This window comes from Ochotona princeps, chromosome 16 (assembly GCF_030435755.1).
Source record: "Ochotona princeps isolate mOchPri1 chromosome 16, mOchPri1.hap1, whole genome shotgun sequence".
Classification (NCBI taxonomy): domain Eukaryota; kingdom Metazoa; phylum Chordata; class Mammalia; order Lagomorpha; family Ochotonidae; genus Ochotona; species Ochotona princeps.
In genome coordinates this window covers 49,028,617-49,055,507 of record NC_080847.1, presented here as the reverse complement: position 1 = coordinate 49,055,507, position 26,891 = coordinate 49,028,617, and the positions used below count along the sequence as shown (strand labels likewise).

At 51.8% G+C, this 26,891-nt stretch overlaps 1 protein-coding gene and 1 non-coding gene across 6 annotated transcripts in view; one reads left to right on the top strand and one right to left on the bottom strand.

Moving 5' to 3' along the window:
- SIPA1L3 (signal induced proliferation associated 1 like 3) overlaps window positions 1-26,891 on the bottom strand; it is a 217,570-nt gene that overhangs the window by 6,972 nt on the left and 183,707 nt on the right. For 4 of the 5 annotated variants that reach the window (XM_058674384.1, XM_058674383.1, XM_058674386.1 and 1 more), the window contains 4 exons: window positions 25,791-26,218; window positions 14,465-14,689; window positions 2,952-3,117; window positions 2,050-2,308 (listed from right to left, as the gene is read on the bottom strand). In XM_058674384.1, the coding sequence (XP_058530367.1) occupies window positions 2,050-2,308; window positions 2,952-3,117; window positions 14,465-14,689; window positions 25,791-26,218 (1,078 nt within the window). The remainder of the gene's footprint in view (window positions 1-2,049; window positions 2,309-2,951; window positions 3,118-14,464; window positions 14,690-25,790; window positions 26,219-26,891) is intronic. The other variant, XM_004595068.2, reaches the window with a different exon arrangement.
- LOC118757754 (U6 spliceosomal RNA) lies at window positions 12,594-12,697 on the top strand. The gene has a single exon (XR_004995359.2). It is a non-coding gene; the product is annotated as a U6 spliceosomal RNA (small nuclear RNA).

Below are 26,891 nucleotides of genomic sequence, written 5' to 3'. Positions count from 1 at the left end.
TGGGAGCTTCAACCTGGGTCTCCCACCTGGGTGGCAGGGACCCCAGTACTTGGGGGCATCTTCCACTCCATTCCCTGGGCATTATCAGGGAGCTGGACTGGAAGTGGAGCAGCTGGGAATCAAACTGGTACCCATATGGGGTGTCAGCATGGGGCCAAGTTTTGAATCTAGGTGCAACGAAGTGGGACAAGTGCACCCTAAATGGTAGGCCAAACTCTGGTCTGGTGTAACTTTAAACAGGGTGCTGGGGGTGGGGCTTGCTGGCATTGGAGCAAGCTCTAAATGAGGGAAGCCAGGGAGTGATCTAAAGGAAGAATATTCTAGGTAGACAAAGAGTCAGGGCAAAAATGCCTGAGGCAGGGATTACCTCTGGGCTCCAGGGTCCTGAGGCTCTTTCCTGGGGGATACGAGGGTTGGGGTGAGGCAGAGAGGCTGAGGGTCCTGGCCGGGCTGAAGCCAGATCGGACTCTGGTGCACATGGAGGCAGTCAGCTGGGCCGGAGAGGTGGATGTATGATTCTGTGACCGTGACAACCACAGGCCCCATCTCTGGGGAGGCCCCTGGCTGGAGCAGACAGATCTCTCTCTCTATCTAGAGTGATAGCCCACAGTGAGTAAGCTGTGACAGGTGATGGGGGCTGCTTGGATGGAACAGGGGAAAGGTGTAGGGACTCAGCGAGGCCTGACTCAGCCTGGGTCGGGCAGGGAGGGCTCCCTGGAGGCAGGGGGAGGGAGGTCTGAGTTGAGATGGAAACAGTGAGAAAAGTGAGGAGAATTCAAATCTGTTCCTAGAGTCTGCATGTGCCATGTGAGCATATCAACCACTTGGCTTTCCCTTGCTGTGAACTCAAGGCCCACAAGTGCTGGGTCCTGCCTCGGGCACAGACCAAATGGCAAGCGGGGAGAGGCAGAGGGAGAGGTCAGGTCCCTGGCTGTCCCAGAGAGCCTGGCCCACAGTGTGTGCTCCAGAAGCAAGGGCAGGCAGGCATGTAGACGGCAGTCACGGTGACCGGAGCTAAGCTTGGGGCTTGCAGCCGACTTGCAGCAAAGAGCAGCTGTGGAGCCAAGAGCTGCCCAGGAGAATATTACAGGCAGGGGCAACAGCCATGTGGAATGCTCCGAGGAGGGGGTGCTGGGTGATCTAATGTGGGGAGGAGGTGGAGGCCCTGCACACATGCCTGTGTGACTGCTAACACAGGGCAGTAGGGAGTCATGGGAGATGGATTCCCTCTGAAGAGCCCAGCATAGTCCATGCCATCCCGAGATGCACAAGAGGCTCTGTGGAGATGACCCAGCTGCTCAACAGAGAGGCTGAGGACCTGGGGGGGTGGGTTGGGGTCCACTTCTGGATTCAGGATTTGGGTGGGCTTGAGAGAGTTAAGGTGGTGGACACTGTAATTTAAATAAAGTCAGGTGGGCCACTCACTCCGGGTGCCAGGCAGCCAGCAGCAGTCTGCAGCAGGTGGCATTGCTCTGGTCCACCGCCAGCCATTCAGGTTAGACTATGCTGCTGGTGTACATGGTACAAACCTGCACATGCCTGTCACTTTGGGATGTGGATGAGAGCTTAGAGTGAACTGGGGACACAGCCCACCCCAGCTGGCTCACTGCCTTTTGTTGGGGGAACATCACAGGGCATGTTCAGGAAACGCTTACTGAACTAAAATAACAGATGAGCCACATCCTTGCTCTACCCTGGTGAGTGTGGCAAGTAGGGTTGAAGGGGTCAGGTCAGTACACTGCCTGGAAATGGAACAGCAAGGCTGTGGTGGGGGAGCAGTAAGCTCTGACCCTCAGGGCCTTGACTTGCACTCTGGCCTCAGATGACATGTGTTTGGGTGCTCATGATTCCCAGGTAACTCCACGGGGACACCCTGAGGCACAGCCCCTGCTCCCTGGGTGATACCACGTGGCCCCTCCAACCTCAGATTCATCTCTAGGGTGGCCTCCCATCTTTGAACTCCAGGTCTGGGTCCTCACACTGTGGTCTTCCCCACTTCTCCACTCCAGCTAGTCGCCAGCCAAGGGACACCCCTCTCCCTCAGCTTACCTTTCTTCTCTGGGAAGCCGTTGCCAGCAGCAGGGATGGCACTGGGGCCACCAGGGCCGCCGCCGGGTGGGAGGGAGTGCTGGTGCTGGCGGCGGGCGGGCAGTGTGCTGGCGGGGAAGGCGCAGGCGCTGGTGAAGAGCACATCACTGGGCAGCCCTGGCTCCAGGCTGCCAGGGTTGGCGAAGCTGGGTTCCCGGCGCCCACTACATAGGCTCTCATCTGACAGTGTCCGCTGCAGGCTCTTCTGGGGCGACTGCTGCTGTGACAGGAGAGGGATGTGGGGTACGGTCACAGCTAGTCCTGGGAAGGCCTGTGGTAGGTCCATTCCCACTCTTTCTCACTGAGGTGTCCCCTTTCCCTGTGGGGATGTCTCTCTCTGACCTGGCAGCCCGAGGGTCCTGTTGGGCCATTCCCATCCTGTGGCTTCAGTCAAGGAGCCACTTGGGTTTGTCTCCCTGTGCATTTACCCTCCAGGCCCATCTGGGACAGGCAGGGACAAGAGGTGCAGAGCCAGCTACAGGGCAGGCCCCATGGCCTCCACAACCCTTAGGTAATGGAGTCTCAATTTCCCCGGGAGAACTTCTGCTTCCCTCCTGGCCCTTGCAACTTGGAGGGAGGGGGCTGGTTCCAGCCTGGACTCTGGAAAGGACGTGGGAGAGACCCAGGGCTCCCCAGTTGCATCTTGTCCTTTATTGCCAAATAAATCCCACATGAGGCTGCCTGGGCTGTGTACCATGTGGATTCTATCCCTTGCAGGATGCCCTCACTTCTAGCAACCAGCCCACATGCATCCAGATGGCACTAATGGTGCTGACAGGCTGAGGACATAGGCACAAACAGACTGTGATTCCCCTCCTTGGGGCCCCCAATTCCACTAAGGCCTAGAGGTGGCCTGTGCATACCCCCACGTCTCTCTCCTGCTCCGGCCCCAGGTTGTCCATGATGATGAGCTTCTTCAGGTCGTCCTCAATGGTGGACTTGTAGTTTTTGCGTGGGGACCGGAGGTCTCGGAGGGACGCCCTCAAGCGTGGCTGCCCGAAGACATTTTTGGTGTTTGTGTCCACCTGCCTGGAATGACAATGTTGGGGATTAGAAGGGTGTCAGGAAGCCCACACTGTCCTTCAGAGCTGTTTGGGTTTTGGGGGGCTGGCCACCCCTGGGCGAGGACTGCAGCCTTCATGGCCGTAACTGCTGGGGGTGATGGAGAGCTGGCTTATGTTTCCCATCCTTTCTGATTCCTCAGAATCCATTCTGAGCTGTGCCCATGCCAGTCACTGGGCATGGCAGCAAACATGAAGCCTACCGCAAGGAGGGGAGAAGGATGTTGCACAAAGTGAGACTGGGAGACCTGCTTGACCCTCTTTGGAGCAGAAAGATGTTTTGAAGACAAATATAGCTGAAAAAGGATGGGGATCAATGGGGGCTTGGGGCTCCCACCTGAGCAGATACCTGGAGGGAAAAGGGAAGCAGAATAGCTTCCAGGAAGAGGCCATGGTGGGCTTGGGGTGTGACAGCTCAGTGAGAAGCTGAGTGGTGCAAGGCAAGGCCTGGGAAGGGACAGCCAAATGGGCACTGATAAGCTGCAGGTGGCACTCTAGACTGCCCCTGGAGAGACTCAGACTGATGCTGGACAGAACACCGCTGGCGGGTGGCGGGCTGGGTGTTTGTGACAAGGGTGAGAGCAGAGAGATGATGAGGAAGTTCCTGTGTTTGTTCAGGTAAGAGACGAGGGAGATGGGCCCTATGGACAAGGGCCAGATCTGGCCAGTCACTGATTTCCCTAGCTTTGTTTCTTTCCCTGGTCACATGGGGGTACCACAGCTCACACACCATGCAGTGGGTGGGGGGATCCAAAGATGAGACACATGTTCTCTGATCAGGGAGGGGCAGAAGCTTTCGCCCTCCCCCCGCGCCCTGGCCTGACTCCTGCCATCCCCACTGTTCAGCTAGGCTGCCTGGTCCAGAAGCAGCAGTGACCATTTCCTTCCTTCAGCATTCACAAGGTGACCCCACACTGCCTTCTTGAGCTCTGGGCATCTGATGACCCTGGAGGCGCAGGCTGGGCTGAAAGTGGTAGCCGCGTGGGTGACCAGACCTGGGTATGACTCCCGCTGCTGTGTGGGCCTTTGCTGCCAAGCACACAGCCAGCACCTGACCCAGAACAGTCTGGCACCCTGCACAGCATATAGATCCCTGCCCCCCACAAGCTGCTCAGTGCCCCTAGGACGAGGATAACACTCATTGCCTAGTCTTCGGGCCAAGCCTTACTTCCCAGGTGACAGCTAGGACCCTGACTGGAGGCACAGGCCCCCAGTTCCAGGAAAGAACCAGAGCTAACCGGTAGTCCTCACACTGCTGCAGCTGCTACAAAGGGGTCACATGCAGCCATCATCCCCATTATGCAGGGTGGGGAACTGAGGCACACAGATGGAAGCAGTGAAGGCATGGTGGCGTTAAATCCCTCGTCTCAAGTCACATGGCCCCAGGATGGAGGAGTCGGGATTGCCATCAAGGTCACTAGCCACAGATGCCACTGCTGAGCTTGGCTGGCTTGTTCCCATCATAGAGGCGGCAGCCAAAGAGCAGACAGCAGGGAGGGACATGGTCACGTTTGATTAAAACGCCCGCTTCCGCGGCAGAAAATCATTTCCGGATTACGAGCAAGGGCTACCTGTGGGAGGCAAAAGCCTCATTAGGAGGTGGGAAATGGGACGGGAACTTTTCATCCCGTCATTCTTCTGAACTGTCTGAATTGATTTCACCATTGTTCTGGGTTGTAACAATAATAATAGTAATAATAAAAAAACGGACTTAAAAAAAAGTCAATACCCAGACTTCATCATTCTGTAACTCAAGAGGGAAAAAGCGCCTTTGAACCCAGAGGAAAAAATAAGATGTCTTGGTCTCCTGTGGGTTTTGAAGTCTGTGCCTTTTTTCCCTCTCTCAGCTGCCAGCTGTGGGATCTCAACAAAGCAGAGAGGAGAAGGGTGGAAAAGGCTTTTCTTGTCAGGTCATATTCCTCCTCAAATTAGAATCTCAGGTCTGGGGTAATGCCGGCTCCCCTGATACCAGGGAACTGTGCTCTCTGGGCCAATTAAGGGCTTTAGATGTGAAAAGGAGAAACAGAAAGAAGACACAGAAAGAGAAACACACAGACCCCAAAGGGTGACTGTTCCTCTGCTGGATGCTGCAGAAGACTCCCTCTCCCCTCCCACTCTGATGTGGACACTTCCCAGAAGCCCCTGCAAGCAGGGCAGCCCAGCCTCAGCACAGAGAGGGGCATTGTCCTTTAGGCACTCTTCCAGAGCCAGCTGTAAAATAACCTGCATAAACTGTCGAGTGGCCACTCTTCCTGGCCCAGAAGCTCTGCTGTGGAAAGGATGGCTTTGGACCTGTGGGGTCACAGTATGGGGCACTTCTTTGCGTGTACAGCAGATGTCAGCTAGGTGGGACCAGGGAGGGGATGCAGGGTAGTGGAGCCCACCCTCTCAGCCCAGAGACGCTTATGGACTGTGGGAAACTTTGGAAAACACAGGGGCTGGTGCTGTGGTGTAGCAGGTTGCCCATGGTGTCGGCATCCCACATGGGTACCGGTTTGTGTCCTGGTTGCTCCACTTCTGATCCAACTAATGGCCTGGGAGAACAGCAGAGGAAGGTTCAAGTCTTTGGGCCCCTGCACCCATGTAAGAGACCTGGAAGAAGTTCCTGGCTTCTGAGAGGCCCAGTTCTGGCTTTTTGTGATCATTTGGGGAGTGAATTAGCAGAAGGAAGATCTCTGTTCCTCCCTCTCTCACTTTCAAGTAAAATCAATAAATTAAATAAAAACAAACAAACTACACAGCTTGGGTTGGCTTACTGGAATTTTACCAAACTCTTGTTTCTATGGATGCTTGTGTAGGAATTCAGTTTCTAAAAACTTAATCCTTCTATAGTCCAAGAGGTCTGACACAGTCTCTCCTGTCCCTTCTCTGCCCTCATCTCTTTCCATACAGGCAGACAGGGAGAGACAGAAAGAGGTCTATCCACAGGTTCACTCCCTGAGTGGCTGCAGAGGCCACAGCTGGGTCATGCCAGAGCCAGGAGCCTGAAGCTCTGCCTAGGTCTGTAAGGTGGGTGGTGGGCGGCTACCTTAGCAGGCAAGTGAACTGGAGGCAGAGCTGCTGGGACCTGAAGTAGCGTTGTGACACTGGATGCTGACTCTCATTTCACCTGTGGCATTGAAACGCCCGACTTTGCTTTGAGCTGCTTTTCAGTGCCTATAACACTGCCAGCCCTCCATTGCAGGGGATGTGGCTGGGAGCGGAATACAGACATACAGTATAGAAGATGAGTTGTCACATCAGACAGAGATGCTGTTTAAAAAATTAAGCCAAAAGAGGGCCCGGCGGCATGGCCTAGCGGCTAAAGTCCTCGCCTTGAACGGCCCGGGATCCCATATGGGCGCCGGTTCTAATCCCGGCAGCTCCACTTCCCATCCAGCTCCCTGCTTGTGGCCTGGGAAAGCAGTCGAGGACAGCCCAATGCTTTGGGACCCTGCACCCGCGTGGGAGACCTGGAAGAGGTTCCAGGTTCCCGGCATCGGATTGGCGCGCACTGGCCCGCTGCGGCTCACTTGGGGACTGAATCATAGGATGGAAGATCTTCCTCTCCGTCTCTCGTCCTCTCTGTATATCCGGCTTTCCAATAATAATAAAATCTTAAAAAAAAAATTAAGCCAAAAGAAACACAGACATTCTCCTTCTGATATCTTCTGCGTCTATTTGCTGACATCATCTTTCCCAGCTCTGAGTCTAAGGGAGAGTCCTAATTCTACAGTGGAAGACTGGCATTCTAGATACTTATCCTGCAACCCTCCAACCTGCTCATCCATCGCAGTATTCACGGCTGCTATCATCAGTCGGCTGCCAGGGACATGTTTTGAAGGATCATGAGGAAGCTGCGTTTGGTGAAACAAGATTCTTACATTTTTTCTATTAGCTTATTACAAAAGCTAGTCGATCATTTTTGTTTTCCTCTTTCTTCTCCAAGAATTTCCCTGTTTTTTCTTCCCAGTGTGCTTTCTAACTTGCAAATCCCATGCAGTGAGTTAACATGTCATTAATTCTAAGTTAAAAACCAAACCAAACCCGAACAAATTAGCCTTGTACATCTCCTTTGTCTCCGCCTCAGTCTGGCCTCCATAACAATATCTAATGACCTTCCAGGACAAAATGAGCTGTTCTATGACTATTAACAGAATAAGATCACTTTCTATACTCTAAGGTGGAATTAAAGCTGAGATGAAGAGGAAACAGCGAGTGAGAAAGGCAGGAAGTGTGTATACAGGGGGTGACCATTTCAGTGATAACAAGGGGTACAAGAGAAACCCACTGGATCGGGTATGCTGTGTCAGGTTTGGAACATTTCTGGAAGGATGCAGAACAAAAGAAACCCTGGTTGTTTCTGAGGAGGAGAGCTGCAGGCCAGGAAGTGAAGAGAGATGGACTTCGTACCATCAGCCGCTTTAGTGCTATTTTGGTCCTTATTCTGTGTACGTTTTATCTTTCAGAGCATAAATGAAGAAAATATCCTGAAGCTTCTGATGACACCAACTGATTTGTCCATGTTGTCTAAATTTGGGTTTTGCCATAGAATTAAAGAGAAGTTTATATAGTTGGAACCTAGAGAAGAGCAACATGTTTTAAAAACTGGAAAGTGGCAACCTCCTGAGTAAACAGATCTCCACTGTAACATTGCTTGAAATTCTCCTGTCCTGTTACCAACCGGAGTACCTGTTACAGAAAGATGTTCAGGGTAAAGTGGTAGCTCCTGACACCAGCATCCCATATTGGAGCACTGGTTCAAATCCCGAATGCTCTGCTTCCAATTCAGCTTTCTGCTAAAACATCTGCCAAAGAAGTGGAAGGTGATCCAGGTACTTGGGTCTCTGCCACCCAGGTAGGATACCCAGATGGAGTTCCTGGTTTAAGCTTGGCCCAGATGTGGTTCTTCTAGACACCTGGCAAATGAACCAGCAGTTCAAACAGCTGTGTCTGTCTCTCTCTGCCTTTTAAATAACTAAACAAACAAATCTACTGGTTCACTGCCCAAAAGAGTCTGGAATCAAACCAAGACTCCCAAATGGGAATCAGAGAGCAAAGTGTTTGAGCCATCACCTGCTGCCTCCCAGGGTGTGCTCAGCAGGAAGCTAGGATCCTAAGTGGAATGGGAGTGGGACTTGAACTCAGGTACTCTGGGACGAGATGTATGCTTCCTGAGCTGGGGCTTAGCCACTGTGCCACACATTTGCTCTACAGTGACGTCCTTTTCCTGTGGCAGAAGGCCCAGAAGTGGAAGGAAACCAGTGGGTCAGACTTGGCTAGCCCCAATCCCAGCTGACTGGAGTTCTGGCTTCCAACTGGGGTGGATCCCTTGGGCCAGGGCTAATTGAACTAATTAGCACCATGGTAAGCCTGACTGAGCTGGGGGCTCTGCCAGGGTAGCTGGCAAGATACCTGCTAGAGTTGCATCCTGCACAGCAGGTGGATTTTCCTAGCAGGATGGCAGGAAGAGGCCAGTGGGAAGAGGTGACAACTCAGACTTGTGCCTGTGTGTGTGTATGTGTGGTGGGTGACAATTCAGAAACGTGCACACGTGTGTGTGAACAGGGAGGCTGGGTTTGGGGAGTAGCCTCTCCTGGCTACACAATGTTGATCCAGGAATCCCTAAGCCAAGGAATGAGAGAGCCAGAATGCCAGGTGTCAATCAGGTGCTGCCAGGGTCCCTCAGCCCATTGAACCTTCACCCCACCTTCAGGATGTGGCTATTTCCACATTTTCCATGTTGTGATTGGGGAAACACTCAGAACCTCTAACTGCCCAAAGCTCTGAACTACCCAGAATTCACTTGTGGTAAAAGTGTTCAACAAGTGATCCCAGAAAGATGACTCAATTGGCTAATCCTCCACCTGCAAGTGCCTACATCTCATTTCGGCACTAGTTCACGTCCTAGCTGCTCTGCTCCCCATCCAGCTCCCTGTACTGGCCTGGGAGACCTGCTTTTAGATTGGCTCAGCCCTATCCAGCTGTTGCGACCATTTAGGGAATAAACCCTGAATGGAAGATCTTCCCATCTTTCCTTTCCTCTAGAAATCTGCCTTTCCAATAAATAAATAAATCTTTTTTTTTACATATATTTTTTTTTATTATTATTTAACTTCATTAATTACATTGTATTATGTGACACAGTTACATAGATACTTGGGTTAAATAAATCTTTTTAAAAGATTTAAAGCCACAGTTCCAGAGCCAATGGCCTACAGGGGGCAGTGGCTGCCCTTCAGTCAGGCCAGCCTGGGGGAGGGAGAGGTGGAACTCAGGGCTGTCGGCTCAGAGATGACCTGACCTTCTCGGCCCACTCAGAGGCCTGAAGCCTGGCTGCCCAGCCACCCTCATTTGCTAACCGCCCTGTGCATTCTGTAAGCCACCCAATGATGTTGACCTAAATAGGTCGAGAAGGGCTTGCACCAAGCTTAAAGAGAAGAGGTGAAGGAGGGGTTAAGGAGTCAGCACGGTGCTCTGACCCACCCAGGTCTGCATCAGACAGGCTACTGAGCTGTGAGTCCAGCGACCAAGTGGGCGACAAGGGTGGCCCAGTCCTCGCACACACCTAGACAGAGACAGTCTCCCCCGACACCCCGAGCTGGGACTGGGGTGTCATCCGAAATGGGGAGAAGTACAAGACGCCCCTTGTGAGCTTCCAGGAGAAACAGACTGGCCAGAGGTGGACTGGGCAGAGCTTCCTACAAGGTTGTGTTACTGTCACTCCTCTGGGGCGGACAATCAATGGCGGTTTTGCATGCCCGCGAGGTTTTTGACCAGAGACAGGCAGTATCAAAGGAGACAGGCACATTCAGCAGCAGGCCTGGGGACAGGGACAAACAACAAAGCTGACAGTGACGACACTCCCAATGAGTCAATCTCAGCACAACAGGTGAACCCTGGCCAGGTCTGCAGCCGTTTGGCACCTCAACTGTTCCCATCTAGGAAATGGGATGAGAAATACGCTTTAGTGTTCTATGATGAGGGTCAGGTGCGCTGATGTAAGTACTGTATAAAAGCCACGGAATAAGTTGCACAAGCATAAATAAGCTCTGGTTCTACAGGTCCAGTTTCAGTGACAACACTGTATGTAGATTCTTTTTTTTTTTTTAAGATTTATTTATTTTTATTGGAAAGGCGGATATACAGAGAGGAGGAGAGACAGAGAGGAAGATCTTCCATCTGATGGTTCACCCCTCAAGCGGCTGCAACAACTAGAGCTGACCCAATCCAAAGCCAGGAGTCAGAAGCTCTTTCAGGTCTCCCACACGGGTGCAGGATCCCAAGGCTTTGGGCCATCCTCAACTGCTTTCCCAGGCCACAAGTAGGGAGCTGGATGTGAAGCAGGGCCACCGGGATTAGAACCGGTGCGCATATGGGATCCTGGCACGTGCAAGGTGAGGACTTTAACCACCATGCTATCCCTCCAGGCCCATATGTAGATTCTTAAATAATGTCTGACCTCAAGTAATTCAGTTAGCAATGAAAATGATTCTTTTGGGCCCGGCACAGTAGCCTAGTGGCTAAAGTCCTCACCTTGCACGTGCCAGGATCCCATATGGGCGCCAGTTTTTTTTTTCAAGATTTATTTATTTTTATTACAAAGTCAGATATACAGAGAGGAGGAGAGACAGAGAGGAAGATCTTCCGTCCGATGATTCACCCCCCGAGTGAGCGTAATGGCTGGTGCTGTGCCAATCCGGAGCCAGGAGCCAGGAACTTCCTCCAGGTCTCCCACGCGGGTGCAGGGTCCCAAGGCTTTGGGCCGTCCTCGACTGCTTTCCCAGGCCACAAGCAGGGAGCTGGATGGGAAGTGGGGCCACCAGGATTAAAACTGGCGCCTATATGGGCCTGGCGGCTAAAGTCCTTGCCTTGAACACCCCGGGATCCCATATGGGTGCCGGTTCTAATCCCAGCAGCACCACTTCCCATCCAGCTCCCTGCTTGTGGCCTGGGAAAGCAGTCGAGGACAGCCCAAAGCCCTGGGACCTTGTACCCACGTGGGACACTTGGAAGAGGCTCCGGGCTCCTGGCTTTGGATTGGCTCAGCTCTGGTCATTGTGGCCATTTGGGGAGTGAATTTACGAAAGATCTTCCTCTGTCTCTCCTCTCCGTATATCTGCGTTTCCACTAATTAAAATGAATCTTAAAAAAAAAAAAAAGGTAAATGGGGCCCAGCGGCGTGGCCTAGCGGCTAAAGTCCTCGCCTTGAACGCGCCGGGATCCCATATGGGTGCTGGTTCTAATCCTGGCAGCTCCACTTCCCATCCAGCTCGCTGCTTGTGGCCTGGGAAAGCAGTCGAGGACGGCCCAAAGCTTTGGGACCCTGCACCTGCGTGGGAGACGCGGAAGAAGTTCCAGGTTCCCGACTTCAGATCGGCGCAGCACCAGCCGTTGCAGTCACTTGGCGAGTGAATCATAGGACAGAAGATCTTCCTGTCTCTCCTCCTCTGTATATCTGACTTTGTAATAAAAAGAAATAAATCTTTAAAAAAAAAAGGGTAAATGATACTTACTAGAAACTAACCTAACCTAGGTGATTCAACAATGACAAAGATGCTATCTAAAAATGTTCAGGAAAATGTGGAAATATAACTTCATAATTGGAATGTACTGGCAAAACAATCTAAGTTATTGTATGTGTGTGATTTAAAAAGTGTATGTTTAACTTAATATTACAAGGAACCATGAACCTATTTCATCTGTGTCCTCAAAGTATGTTCTGTACTACAAAGTTACACAGACAGACACAGACACACAGACACACAGACACACACACACACACACACCCTTTTCTCTGGAACACAGGGGGTTGCCTGTTCAGGGTTGTCACACATCTGGGTACATTTCTGAGCAACTAGTATTGGCTTAGCCCTGGTTGGCGGTAAGGTCCCTGTTTTCCCACAGCTCTCAGTTCAGTGGGATGAGAGGTGCCCAGGTAGGATGGGTTGAGTGGGTGGCAGGGCAAAACCTCTGGCAAGGGGGTGCAGAGGACTTCTCCAGGGAGGTCTGAGTGGAGCCGAGAAGCGGTGCTAGGGGAAGAATAGTGCCCTTTCCAAAGGAAAAAAAAAAATCTATGCTCAAGTCCTAACGCATCTCTGAATGTGACTGATTCAGAAAGAAAACCTTTGTGGAGCTTATCAAGATGTTGAGATGTGGCCTCCAGGGTAGGGTAGCATATACCTTAACCTGACTAATGTCCTCGCAGGCAGGGGAGATGTACTCACTATATCTCGATCTCTCCATCTCTCTCTCTCTCTTTCTCTCTCTCACACACACACACACACACACGCAGGGGTGGGGCGGGGAGGCTATGTGAACCTAAAGGCAGAGATTAGGGAGCCCTAAAGACTAATGGGCCAGCAGAGGCCTGTTGGACAGGTCCCTCAGGAGCAGCCACCCCACGCACATGCTGATCCAGGACTTTCTGCCGTTTGGGGTCCCCTGTTCCCGTAGCCCTGCTGGGTGCTCGCTGTCACAGCACATATACTGGAACTGGAACCAAAGAGAGATAAGCCTGGCTCCCGCTCAAGGATGATGTGCCAGCTCATGAATGCTCTGTATTTTTTATCACTCTGTGCCCACTTAATACATAGCTATTATCTGTCAGTTACGATGAAGGTGGGCAAGAGGCAGTGGGGAGCAGGTGGGGAGTTCCAGGCATGCACACAGGGGGAGGGGCTGCCAGAGGGGGTATGTGCTGGCGACTGTAGAGGAACCTCCAGGCATTCCACAGGCCCGACTCTCCAAGCACACTGAAACATGGAGGTCCAGCAGTATCTACTTCCTGTGGTTGTGATGAGAATCAAACTAGATACATGTCTTCGTGTGTTCACTGAGTACCCAACAGTGTACCAGGCAATCCGAACACGTTATAACCAAGACAGCAGCACCTGCTTTCTCATGGGGGGCGGGGGTGGAGGCAGCAGATCAGAGTTGAGTGACACAGTGATGGCAGTGGCTCCTAAGGTGGGGAAGGCCAGTCCGCAGAGGCAGCGTTACAGAACCCAGGCGTACTCTGGGCACTGCAAAGACCCTGAGTGGAGGCTGAGGAGTTGGGTAAAGGAGGGGAGAGTGGGTGAAAGATGAGGCCAGGTGCAGGTATGAGTCTGGACAAAGCCTGGGCTTTCGTGCGTGGGACAGAATGCATGCTCAGCAGACATGAGTGGCCACTGTTCATCCTGGGAGCAGCGGGAAGTCTGACTAGAATCTAGTTTGTGGGCTCCCCCAGTGAGGTGTGCAACTGGACGCTCAGTGGGAGTGCCACCTGCTCATCACCAACTCTCCAGGGACCCTGCACTGTCTCAGGTGCCACATGCTCGTTCTGAGTTGTAGGTCACCCACAAGCTTGAATGAACCCATCTGGATCATGAACACACACAATGACCAAGCTGGAGGAGGGCAGAGCCCCTCAGCTGACAAAGCAGGAGTCCTGGATCAGGCTCCTGGGCTGTGATCCAGGCTCCATCCTTTAACAGCAAGCGGGCTGTGGGCCTTGGCAGTCTCACTGTGAACAAGGAGAGGAACAGACCACCCCATGGAGCTGTGTGAGGATCCAGTGAGTGATTTCACACATGAGACCTGAGAACTGAGCCTGTCAAATACACAAGACGCCCTCTCGAGGTTGACCCGTTTTGGATTTCAAGGCACAGCATCACCTACACCCTCCTTCTCTCCTACCACATAGAGCTCTCCATCTCTCACCTCAGCTGATCACCGTGCAGCCTCTTTTCCTTCTGAGCTCTCCCATGTGGGCCCTGGCCCTTTCTCCCACTGGGACGGCGACAGTGACAACAGCTCCATCCAGGCTGTCCTCCACATGCAGCCACAGGGACCCTGTGGACTCCTGGTCTGGATTACATTTGTCCTCTGGTCCACAGCATTTGTGGCTCTGTTTCACTTTGAGAAGATCAATGTCCATGTCCTTACCGGCAGTCCACAAGCCCCGCTCTGTCCCGGTCACCACCCAGGCCTGTCTTACTGCCCCCCACCTGACCTTGCTTGCATTGTCCCGGCCACACCGGCCTTCCTCCAGCAGGCCAGGTCTCTGCAGCTGCTCTGCCCTCCATCTCAAAAAGCTCTCCATCTGACACCACACCACGGTGAGCAGCAACTGATCTTTAGTGAGCTTCTCTAATCCACTCCCCCAGGAAAGGGAGTGGGCTGCTGGCCGCCTTGTGCAGGGCAGCTTCCCTAGAACAGAGGATCAGCTTTTTTAGCGCTGTGGGAGGAACTGCTTGTCCTCTTCTTGTCCCAGTGGACCTGGCTGGGCGGGGGGTTGTGGGGCACACCAGGTTGGTGCTGGCAAGTGTCTCATAGGACACCTAAGTACTTACTTCTTTGGGTCAATGAAGGGGAGTGGCCGCGGTGAGGGCTCGTCAGTTCTCTTCCATCCTGCTGGGTGCTTATTGCGCACAGGTTGTTGCTTGGAGAAGAAGGACTTGGGGATCGAGGTGGAGAGCTGGAAGGGGCTGGATTGGGTCAGCTGGGAGGGCCGAGGAGTCTCTGCACTGGCCGTTTTGTAAACCTGAGCTGGGTAGCCAGCCCTTGAGCCCACATCACTGCCAAGAAGCCAAAGAAATACAGTTAAGGGTTGTACAAACATGCAAATGCAGAAGCATACCTGTAAGAAAAGGAAAAGTTGCCGACACAGCCCCAGCCGCACCCCAGAAATGCCCTTCTGGTACGTCTGCTTCCTCTGGGGGCGGGGGACTCTGAAGTGCTGTCTGCAACCCGGCCACCTCCATCTCTTTAACACAACTTCCATAGCAGGAAGGTGTGGGCCCACCTGCCTGCCCAGCCCCGGACTGGAGCGAACCATGGAACAGTTTGTCGTTTTCTAGGCATCAAGGACAGGTGCACACCACCAGACAGGGGACCTCTGTGGGGAAATCACTGTTTTTACTTATTTGGGTTCACAAGAACACACAGTTCTGCAACTTTTTATTTTCTCTAGTGTAAAGCGTATCTTGCCAAGTGTAGCATGTTCAGTAGACATCATTCCAGTGGATGCAGTGTAAATCCACCACTGGATGTTCCAAATGCCAGATGCTTGTTGGATTAAGGCAACACTGAGCCCAGCTCTGTAAACGAGACCCAGGCCTTCCTCGTGAACTCTGCTGCTTACCTTGCTGTGGCCAATCAGCTGCTGAAACATTTTAATGCAATTCCAAACCTTGCTGGAGCCAGGGGAATTCCTGAGCAAAGTCGGGACATCTTTCATGAGGGTTAATGCAGTAAAGACTAAAGATGGGACTTGAGGCCGACTGAAGCCACGAGCCAATCTCTCCCCCAGAAAAGACAGGAAACAGACCTCTCGAAACTCTGAAAGCCAACTGCAGCCACTGAGGGATCAGAGCAGCATGTATGCAGGAAACACCACTGAGCTTGGAGTGAGGACCATCTGCGGCGCTTAGCACCCAGGCTTCTCTGCTTGCTCTCAGCTTCCTCTGCCCCAAATAAACAAAGAAGCTCTTGCAAAGCAAGACCTGTAGGGCAGCACCAAGAACACCAAGGTGCACACAGTACTTTTTTTTTTTTTTTAAAGACTCGGTTATTTAAAAGGCAGAGAGAGAATCTTTCATTTGCTGGTTCACTTCCCAAATGGTTGCAATGGCTATAGCTGGGAAGATTCAAAGCCAGGAACTTCTTCCAGGTCCTACACGAGGGTGCAGGAGTCCAAGGATTTAGGCCAACTTCTGCTGATATCGCAGCCACACTACCAGGGAACTGGATCAGAAGTGCAGCAGTCGGGACTGGACTGTATGAGATGCCAGTGCTGCAGGCAGCAGCTTAACGCGCAATACCACAAGGCCGGCTCTACACACGTTTTCTAAGGACAAAACCTGTGGTCTAGTGGTTTAGACTGCTGCCTGTGATGTTGCACTTTCTGCTAATGTACACAGAAGGCAGAAGATGGTCCAAGCCTTTGGGCTCTGGCATACATACAGGAGACCTGGATGGAGCACCAGACTCCGGCTTTGATCTGCCAAGACTCAGCATTGTGGCGATTTGGGAGGTGAACTAGTGATGGAAGATCTGTCTGTCGTCTGTCTCCCTCTCTCTTTTTGAACTCTGGCTTTCACATAAACAAATATTTAACAAATAATGAGCTTTTTGTTTTTTTTTTTTAAAGGAGAGAGGACAGAGTGGCAGGAAATGATTGGAATAAATGGCTAACAACATTCTAAATTTGGTGAAAATCATTACTCTACATATCTTAAGAAGCTCAACAGATCCCAAGTGAGATAAATATAGCAGAGACAGGTCTAGAAAAACAGCTTAGGGGCTGGTGTGATGGCTCAACTGGTTAATTTTCCAAGCACCAGAATCCCATATGGGCACTGGTTTGTATCCCGGCAGCTCCACTTCCCTTCCAGCTCTAGTCGTTGCCACCATGTGGGGAGTCAAGCAGTGGATGGAAGATCTTTCTGTTTGTCCTTGTCTCTATGAATCTGTCTTTACAATAAAACTGCATTAATCTTTTAAATAAAGAAAAACAGCTCAAAGTCAAACACTGGGAAACAATCTTGCAAGCATCCAGAGAAGGAACATCCCTCACACACTGGGGAGCTTCAGAACAATTGATGACAGACTTCTCATTGGACACTGGGAAGGGCACTGACTAGAAAAAGCTGCTAACAAAGAATTCTACCCCCAGCAATATTATTTTTCAAAAATGAAAGAAACACAAAGATTTGCCCAGACAAAGGCTGAGAATTCTGCTAGCACGTTTACTTGATACTGAGTAATAATGAAGGAAGTCTTCAGGCTCAGAGAGATGATGTCTAGATGGCAATCTGAATCCACAGGGAGCAACGGAGTACAAGACAGCAAATCTGCCAGGTAAAATAAAAGATGTGGGGGCTGGTACGTTGGCTCAACTGGCTAATCCTCTAGTACCATGCGCAGTATCCCATATGGGCACCAGTTTGAGTCCTGGCTGCTTCACTTATCGTCCAGCTCCCTGTTTGTGACCTGGGAAAGCAATCAAGAACGGCCCAAGGCCTTGGGACCCTGCACCTGTGTGGAAGACCTGGAAAAAACCTGGCTTCAGGTCGGCTCAGCTCTGGCCATTGCAGCCTTTTGGGGAGTGAAACAGTGGATGGAATATTGTAGGAGGACACTGTGACTCTAGAAGGTCAGGGAGCACAGGATTACAAATGATTGGGTAACATTTGTATGAGAACAACTGGATGGATGCCATTTGTGTAACTGATTAGACATCATTTGTATGAGAGCAGCTGAGTGGACAGCATGTGAATGAGAACACTTGATGGGACAGACAAAACAAAAAGAGTTCTAAACAAGGGTATAGAAACAATTGATGGGTTCTGTTGATAGGCTCAATACTCCTCCCTTATCCTATATGACCTTCGGTCTATAAAGTGGTAGGACACTAATGAACTTTGGCTATTGACCACCAGTCAGTAGACCACACGTGTTTTCGTTTCTGTGCACCAAGTTGTTCACTGCAGGACAGCAATGGAATATCTAACTGTCCCTGTCTCTCTCTTTCAATTTTTTTTAATATTAAAAAAAGAATTACAAATTTGTTTTATTAAATGCCTTAAAACTTAAAGATTGGGCCTGGTGTGGGGGCCTAGCGGCTAAAAGTCCTCACCTTGAATGCACTGGGATCCCATATAGGCGCTGGTTCTAATCCCGGCAGACCTGCTTCCCATCCAGCTCCCTGCTTGTGGCCTGGGAAAGCAGCTGAGGATGGCCCAAAGCCTTGGGACCCTACACCTGTGTGGGAGACCCAGAAGAGGCTCCTGGCTTCAGATCGGCTCAGCTCTGGCTGGTGTGGCCACTTGGGGAGAGGATCAACAGACAGAAGATTTTATTCTCTCTGTCTCTCCTCCTCTCTGTATATCTGACTTTGCAATTAAAAAAAAAAAAAAAAAAACCTTTAAAAAAATAGAGTGGTTTCTCAGAAATCCATGACACAGAAAAGCCTGCCTTGGTAGCTAAACATAGGTGAGGATGGTCACAAAGCACCCGTTCACATAAAGAGTTGGATGTGGGGCCCAGCGCAGTAGCCCAGTGGCTAAAGTTCTCATCTTGCATGCACTGGGATCCCATATGGGTACTGGTTCATATCCCAGATGCCCCATTTCCTTTCCAGCTCCCTGTGTATGGCCTGGGAAAGCAGTAGAGGATGGTCCAAAGCCTTGGGATCTTGCACCCACATGAGCGGTTTCGAAGAACCTCCTGGCTTCAGAAAGGCTTAGCTCCGGCCATTGCGGCCACTGGGCAGTGAACTAACAAATGAAAGATCTGTTTCTCCTTCTCTCTGTAAATCTTTCTAACATAAATAAATGTTTGTTTTTTTTTAAATGTTGGACGTGGCCTGAATATCTTTTAATAGGTAGTTTCAGGCGCATTCTTATGATCAAAATTTATGCAGCTGGGTGGACTTTTATTCATAGAAGTGGACAGATGTCTAAGCCAGTGAGCAGAAGCAAGGTTTGCGGTGGGTACTGTGGTGCAGCAGGTCAAGGCAGCCCGTGGGACGCTCACAGCCCGTATAGGGGTTGTTATGGATACAGACCAACCTCCTCTTCTGAGCCAATTTCCTGCTCATGTGCCTGATAGGCCACAGATGATGGCCCAAGTACATGGGTTCCTGTCACCCATGTGGGAGACTTGGATGGAGTTCCTGGCTCACGGCTCTGGGGAATGAACAAGCAGGTGGAGACCTGCCTCTGTCCCTCCATCTTACTTTGTATTAAAAAAAAAATTAAGAACAAACCAAGATATTAAAACATGGTACAAGCATGACTACATTTGTGTTTTTAAGACAAAAAAACATGTACATAAGGACCTATAGCAGGGGAAAAATAGATGACAGTAATAATAACAATAAATTTTAAAAAACCAGTGTCTATCATGAAAAATAAGGGTCAAGTCTCTAAGGGGCCTGCTCCACTTCTGATCCAGAAAAAGCACCTGGATTTGTTTTGGAACAGCCCGGGCTGTGACAGCCCTTTGGGGAATGAACCAGTGGATGGAAGATCTGTTTCTCCCCTCTCTGTAATTCTGCCTTTCAAATAAATAAGCAAATCTTAAAGATATAAAATAAAAACCCAGGTTCTGGCTGAGAGAGGAATGTGTGAGTATGGGGGGGCATCTTGCTCTGCACTGCCATCTTCAACTAGATAGAGTAGGCACTTATTTCTTCGAATGTCTTAAGGAATATTTAATATCTTGCTAGAGTAAATGGTTTTGTACTTATAAAAAAAAGTTGAAAAAGCAGCAGTCCAGGGAGAGAAATCACATGAGCTACTTGAGGACAATGTTTTCGGTGCTCCTGGGCCTGGACAGGTGATTCCAGGTGGGGAACAGGTACAGGGGAGTGAGCCGTGGTCTCTGTCTTCAGAAGAAAAGATCATGACAATGTCAACGGTTCCATGGACATGGCCAGGGTCTGCTCTCAGCATCCTACAGGTTTCAGCCATTTAGTGGCCCTGGCTACCCCTAAGGAAGGAACATTCCCATGTTTCAGGTAGGTCACAGCTGGCAGGGGACAGAGCCGGAGTGCAAACCTAGGCAATCTGGCTCAAGACAAAACGCTGCTGGGAGTAGCATCATGGTGAGCTCTCACTGGCCAAAACTGTAAAGGTAAACACATCGTAAGTAAAAAGAACATGGAACGGCAGTTGATGCTTTTCAAGCTCAGCTGTACCTCAGGTCCTGGGCTAAGTTAAATTTATGGTCTCAGTTGCTCATTCTTATAACCTTAGCCCACATAACCTACTCCCCCCCCCCCATTTTACAGAAATAGAAACTGAGCCTCACAGAAACAGGGAGCCTGAAGATCACCACATTGGTCAGTGGTAGGGCTGCGATCTGGACCAGAGCTGGGAAATAATACTGCTGATCCGTGGCCACGGGCCCTTAACAGCTGTTCCAAGTGCACTTCCTCTCTAATGTCCCTGCACGGGGCTGGGACTATAGCTGTATGGCACAGGAGTCACAGGGTGACCACACCAAGCTGTGTGTGGCCTGAGGAACAGAAGCAACAGGTCTGTAGGGAAAGCACAGAGGATGCACATGGGGTTGACACAACAGATCCTAGGCCAACCACTGCTGCCCCCTAGGTGAACAGCAGCTGCTTCCCTGGGCTCCTTGCCTGTTGCCCAGGTCCTCCCAGCTTTCTCAACACGGCTCCAGGGCCCTGTGAGCTCATGTGTCAGGTCAGGACTTTGTGGGTTCAGCTCTGTCAGGGTAAGAGCTAGAGCCCTCTCATAAGGCCCCATACCATCAGTCCCTTTCCCTCTCTGTCCTCAGCCGCCCCAGGACCTTCGCATGGCTCCCTTACTACCATCATCTCTAGGAGATGGCCTATGTTCCTCTTCCACAGCTGACTCTGTCTGAACAGGTCTCTGTCATGTGACTCTGGCCTCCTACTTGACACAAGCAAGCTGGCCCCCAGTGATTCCTGGGAGTCCCAGATGACCTTTCAGAACTGCTCCCCCAGAGGGGTGTCCTGGAGATGCTTGGCACGGTGCTTCCTGCCTGCCTGGGAACGCCCAGCTGCATCAGCTCCACACGGAGCGGGGATCCTCTGACTGCCCTGATACGGCTCTGACAAATTGCTCTGGAAACCCAGGGAGCTCTGGAGCATGCACTGCCTCCGGAAAGGGAAGGGGGCCAGGTGGCCGCCCGCCTGGGATCACTCAGCCCACTGCGGTGCCCACAGCAGGCGCTGGCGCCTGGAAGCGTGCCTGGCCGCCAGGCTCCCATGACGAGCGTCTGGGGGGGAGTGTCTGTGAAGTCACTGAAGTCAGCAGTGGGCACAAGCTACTACAGGCTGTAGTCCTTCTACCGCATGGGCTGGAGCCCAGGGAAGGGAGTTGCGGGGAGGGGCGTGGTTCTTGGCTTGGGCATGGCTGGGCCCATCCCTTTTCTGGCAGGCTTTTGAATTCTGCCCTCCACCCTGCCTCTTTCCTCCCCCTAACATAATCCACTTCTCCAGCATGATCCTTTAAAAACCTAAGTCAGAATATGTGCTTCCAGGCCTCTCACAGCTCCTGTGTCCCTCAGAATCAAATCCTACCACCTGTTCATGGTCAATAGGCCGGCTGGAACCAGGCTCCCATCTGTGTGGCCCACGTGACCTCCTGTCACTCTCCCCTGGGTCATCACAAATGAGCTCACCCTCACAGTTCTGGCGGCTTGCTATTCCGCTGCTGGGGTCACACCCTGGTTTCCTGTAAGCCATCAGCTCCTCTAAGAGGCTTTCTGGGACTCCAGTGCTGGCCTGCTACTTTTCTCCCCAGCACCCACTGCCACCATTCTCTGTGGCCTCATTCTCTATCCAGGATAAGGGCAGTTCCATAGTGGAGACTTCAACTTTGCTCCCTGCTGGAGCGCCCTATCTGGACTAATGCCTGGCACACAGCGGGCGCCGTGACACAGAACAGTGCTATTCTTCGTCCTCTGCCTCTTGTGGGAACCTCAAAACACTCTCTTGGGAGCAGTCGCCTGGGTTCTCATGCAGCTTGCAGGCCTGGTCTAGGATCTGCATCTCCCTTCCTCTTGACATCCTGGCTACTGTCACCTGCTGAAACATCCACAGCTGCTCCTGGGTCCAAGTCTGTATTCTTCTCATCGAGATCTCCCAAAGACTGCCCCACCTCAGCCCCACCATCATGACAGGTAATACCCACCTTACCCAATCTGCTAAAACTCCTTCTGTTGCCACCGTTCTTAGGACCAAATCCAAACTCCATTACGGGACCTCAGAGGTTTGGCCCCTGCTGACAATTTCTACCCTTGAGTCAAGGGGCCAGCCTTCCCCCACCTCTGGGCCTTTGCATAAGGTAGGCCCTCTGATGGTGGGGGTACACATGCCTGACTGCATCTTTGTCCTCTTTGTAGAAAATTGTAAAATAGTCTATAGGCAATCAAGTGCACAACACACGTGCACACACACATACACATTTGAACAGCTACAATGCAAACGCCCATGTAACAAATGCCACCTCAGATCTAGAGTACCTCACCAGGGGCCCTAAAACCTCATTCCCTCCACCACTCCTTGCTCTCCCCATTCCTCTCTCTCCTCCTTGGCAGAAGTGACTCCTCTCAGGGACATCATCCCTGCTGCCAAGGCTGGATTAGACATGCTCTCTGGCCCTGTACCAAACTCACTCAGATCTCCTTGGGTCTCCCCTGCAGGCTGGGCCCTAGCGTAATTCATTCATGATTTTGGTAGTCCACAGCCAGGGCCCTGCCCACTTGATTCTAATACTCAGCAGAGGGCCTGGCCCACAACAGATGCTTGCTGCATGAATAAAAGCAGAGCTGCATGCCACGAGGTGCTGTGGAGGTAGAGACTGAGACAGTTTTTGAGTGCTATGCCAGGCCTGTTCAAAGGTCTTGCTTTTGTGGGGACTGAATTGGGCAGCAGGTTGTCATTTTAGCTTGGCCTAAGGGAATGGCAGAGGACCACAGGTTGCTGGGCTGCGTGGTCTGAGGGTCATTGTGGCCAGCTGCAGCTTGGCCATGATGGGAGGGGTGTACACATGACCCCTTGAGCACAGGTCTGCCTCCAAGCAACAATAGTTCAGGAACTGTCTGGGCAATTTGCTCCTGCCAAAATAGGAAACTTGTGAGAAGTCTGGTACAGTGGGGTGGGGGCAAGACTGAAGACAGGGAATTGCAATAGTCCCTGTCTGGAACATACTAACCTCCCCTGTTTCTCTGGCTGGCTCAGAAGCCCCTCTAAAAGGAAGCCTCTCGCACAATCAGCTCAGGCCCCTTCTCTGGCTTCCACACCAGCCAAGATCACACTGGTGGAACAATCTGACTTTCCTACAGCTCTAGGAGCTCCGGAAGAGCAGGCTACTAACTACTGGCCCAGGGGAGAAAGTCTTGGTTGGAAGCTGGGCTTTGGGACTGTGATCTGAATGGCTGGCACGCTGGGGGCCATTACCCTGGGCGCTGTTGAATGGTTCTTCTGACCGGACTTTTAGAAGAGGCTGGTTTCAACTCCACAGGGGTCCAGCCACCTACCCACCCTGGGGAAAAGGGAGGGCCAGCACTCTCTTAATCTGCTGTGAGTAAACTTCCTTAAACCAACTCATTCTGTCCTTCACTAGCCCCACGGCGGGATCTGTGAAGTCGGGGCTGGATTGGAAAGGCTTTTACCCAACTCTCATTAAAGCAAACATACATCCACTTAAGAGAACACATCTTCCTCTTCCAACCACCCAAATCCCCTCAAGCACCCCATTTTGGGAAATGCTGCACTACACTAAAGCCTGGTTGCCTAGGAGAAAACTTCAGGAAGTGGCTCTAATGAGCAGATAAGAATGATTTGCAATTAGCATCAATTGTCTGTATGCAAATTAAAGCTCCCAACCACACAGCCCTCCTCTGTAGCGAGCTCCCCACCCATTTCACTGCCTGGGGTTCTGGGTTCTGTAAATCCTTCCCTCTGACATAGGGTAATTTTACACCCACCCCTTGCCTCAGCCCAGGCTAAACCAGGCTTTGCTGCCTGGAAATGGGGGATGTGGAACTCCCCAGTAACTCAGGCTATCATGGGCCTGTGCACACAACAGGGGCTCCACCAGCAAGGTCTGTCCCATTTCCAGTCTCCCCACAATCCCCCCTCAAGAAAACTCTCTCCATCCTGCAGACCCCCTGGGTGGGCACAAGTTTCCAACTGACTCAGTGATGACCTGTTCCTATCTGTTTCCCTCCCTCGCCAGGGGGCTGTGCTGAGGGCTGGGGACTCATCCCAATCAGCTCATTCTTCATCCTCACTTCCCAGCACAGTGACAGGGACAGGACCCATCTCCAAGAAAGATCTGTAAGTGAACAGAATGAAGGAATCAAAGAAGGAAGGGGCTGTTCAAAGGATTCAGAACCCTCTAAGGAGGGAGGTACCAGTGAGACTGACCTCTCCTGCCTCCCCTGCACCTTTGCCCCTGCTGGTATGATTGACTGATGGAGCATGTGGTGCCAGGGGAGGCGCTGCACTAGAGCTGCTCTTGGAATTTTCAACCTGTAATAGAACTCCCACCAGGTACGTGAAACCCTCTAAGCAGGGGCTGATCGGCCTCAAACACAGTTACACTACGTGCCCCATCACAGTGTGGCCAAGACTCACTTTGGAAGCTCTACTCCACCTTTGGTGACCTGATTATCTGTCTGGACATGACCAGTCTCACTGGAGTGAAACTGTGGTCAAGGAGGCAAGGTGGCGGTGCAAAGCTCACCTTGGGTGGACAGAAGTCATGGGCCGCTGGGCTGAGGCGGCCTTCAGCTCTATTGGAGTGGAGGGGTGGTGGCTGGCTCCTGCGCAGGCACAGGGAAGGGAGTCTGTGACCCTGTGGGGGTGAGCAGTGAGGACAGCAGCCTAGCAAGCCTTGCCTGAGGCCACAGACCTCTCTCCCCTTGGCTCCTGGGACAAGACAGAACTTTTCCATCTTTACAGGTGGTGTTTATCAGATTCTCAGAAGACCAGACCCCAGGCTGCTGGGTAGCTAATCCCTCTTCTTTTTCATTTACTCTTCCATCTGACTTCCTACTAGCAGTTATCAAGTGTGGTCCCAGACCAGCAGCATCAATATATCTACATATCCACAAGGCACTTAAAGAAAATGCACTTTTTCAGATCCTACCCTGACCTGTTGAGCCAGAAACTCTGAATGGGGCTCAGCAATCTGTATGAAGCTAGTTTTCCCAAGAGGCTGGTTGGGGACTCTGCCGCATGCCATCAAGGCAAGAAGGCCAAGCCATAGCCTCCCAGACTTCCTTGTGGCCAGGATGGTCACCGGCAGACCTGCTGCAGGGGGCTCTAGCAAAATGATCTCCATACAAAGTGGGACCTGCTTAGGGGCTGGTGCTGTGGTGCCCAGGGCTAAAATGCTGCTCATGGGACAGGTATTCCATATGGATGTCAGTTTGAATCCCAGCTGCTCTGCTTCTGAGTCAGCTCCGCGCTGTCGCACCAGAAAAGGCAGAAGATGGATAGTCCCAGCCAGCCATGTGAGAACCCGAATAGAATTCCTGGCCCCAGCTTTTGTAGCCATTTGGGGAGTGAACCAGCAGATGGAAGATTTTCTCTTCATGTTAACTCTGCTTTTTAACTAAAATAAAAGCATCTTAAAAAAAAAAAAAAAAGAAACAATAAATGCTACAACATACCCCTCAGTTCCCTGCTGCTCTCACCTTGTGGGCACAAAGCTTTTTTGAGGCGAGGGAGACCCCAGCCAGCCCACTGAGGACAGCAGGCAGGAAGCCCGTGCCAATCCTAGGGCCCTACCCAGCTGCTCCCTCTCCCCGGCTCTGCCCTTGCTGGATTTCATGTGTGGTAGCATGGCAACTGATATACCTTTAATAAGTATTTAAGCCACTGTGAATCAGGTTTCCTATTATCTCCTCACAAATATAATTTGTAACTTATAGTGAGCATAAAATCTATTAGTATCAGCAAAGAGAGAAAAAAATACACAACAGAGCACAGAGCCAGATGACCAGAGACAAAGTTGGGGATTTCTCCCCTCTGCCTGGGGACCCCACTGAAGGACTGATGGCAAACACTGGTGGGAGCACGCACACCTGTGGCACGTATACCTGCAGGTGTGTTTGGGAGCGGATGGTGGTATGGGTTCCCAAAAGACCCCGACTAGCTGTGTCCCTTACCTGGGCTGCCTTGGTGGGTCCCGGCTGCCCCCTGCCAGTCCAGTTGGGGCGCTGGAGCCTGAGGAGTACAGCTTCGGTCGGTAGCCCTTGCTCTGGCTGGCAACTGCAGGGGCAGGTGACACCTCGCGCCGCCTCTCTGTGTGCTGGGACCTTCCAGAGGCCTCGCGTCCCCCACCGCACAGGCCCATGCTCCCAGGTGGCTTGTGTGGCTTGGTGGCCCGGGGTGCCTTGGCCAGTGACATGCAGCTGGGACTGGAGGTGTAGAGGGTGGTGTCGATGCCGCTGTCGCTGGAGCCACCCTTTGATAGGGGGTCTTGCTCTGGTTCCAGGGGGTCCAGGGGATCGAACCAGCGCTCGTCACTGTGGCTACTGGATGCGTTGCTGGAGAGTGTATTGCTACTGGAATGACTTGAGTACTGAGGTTCTCCCTGGAAGGCAGGACGACTACATTATTCCTGGGTTTCAGGCCTGGGCCAGGAGATCCTGCCCTGGGTCTTCCCTCTGACCCAGTGTGAACCTTGGAACCACACTGCGACAAATGGTTCCTTGTATACTGGCTGTGTTACATTGGACAAGTCATTTCCCTTCCTCTTTGCCCCAGTGTGTGTGTGCGTGCACGTATACGAGTGCACAATAAAACCTTGCTTCCTGTGGCTGCTCAAGGAAAAAATGACATCATAGAGATAAGGTACTTTTCAAAAGCTTCAAATTGAGCTCCAGGCCTTTCCTACCTGCCTCCTCTCCAGCTCCAAACAGCAGCTCTGCCTCTCAGCAGCCTCTCCCTAAGTGTTGTGGACACACCTTGGACCCTGCTTTTTGGTTTCATGTTCACATCTGGTCCTGCTACTTACATTTTCAAAACATACCAGAAGCTGCCCCCACTCCTTCCACAGACCCATCCTGGTCCTGCCCATCTGTCTCTAGCTGGGCTTTTGCAATGGCTTCCTTCCTGGTACCCCATATCCCATACATGGGCAGGAAGAAGGGGAGAAGCCATGTATTAGCGCACATCCCCTGGCTGGCTGCTCAGAACTCTCCTGTGGCTCCAGCTCACCCAGAAGAGCAGGAGCGCTTCTCGAGGTTCACCGGACCCATGTTTTG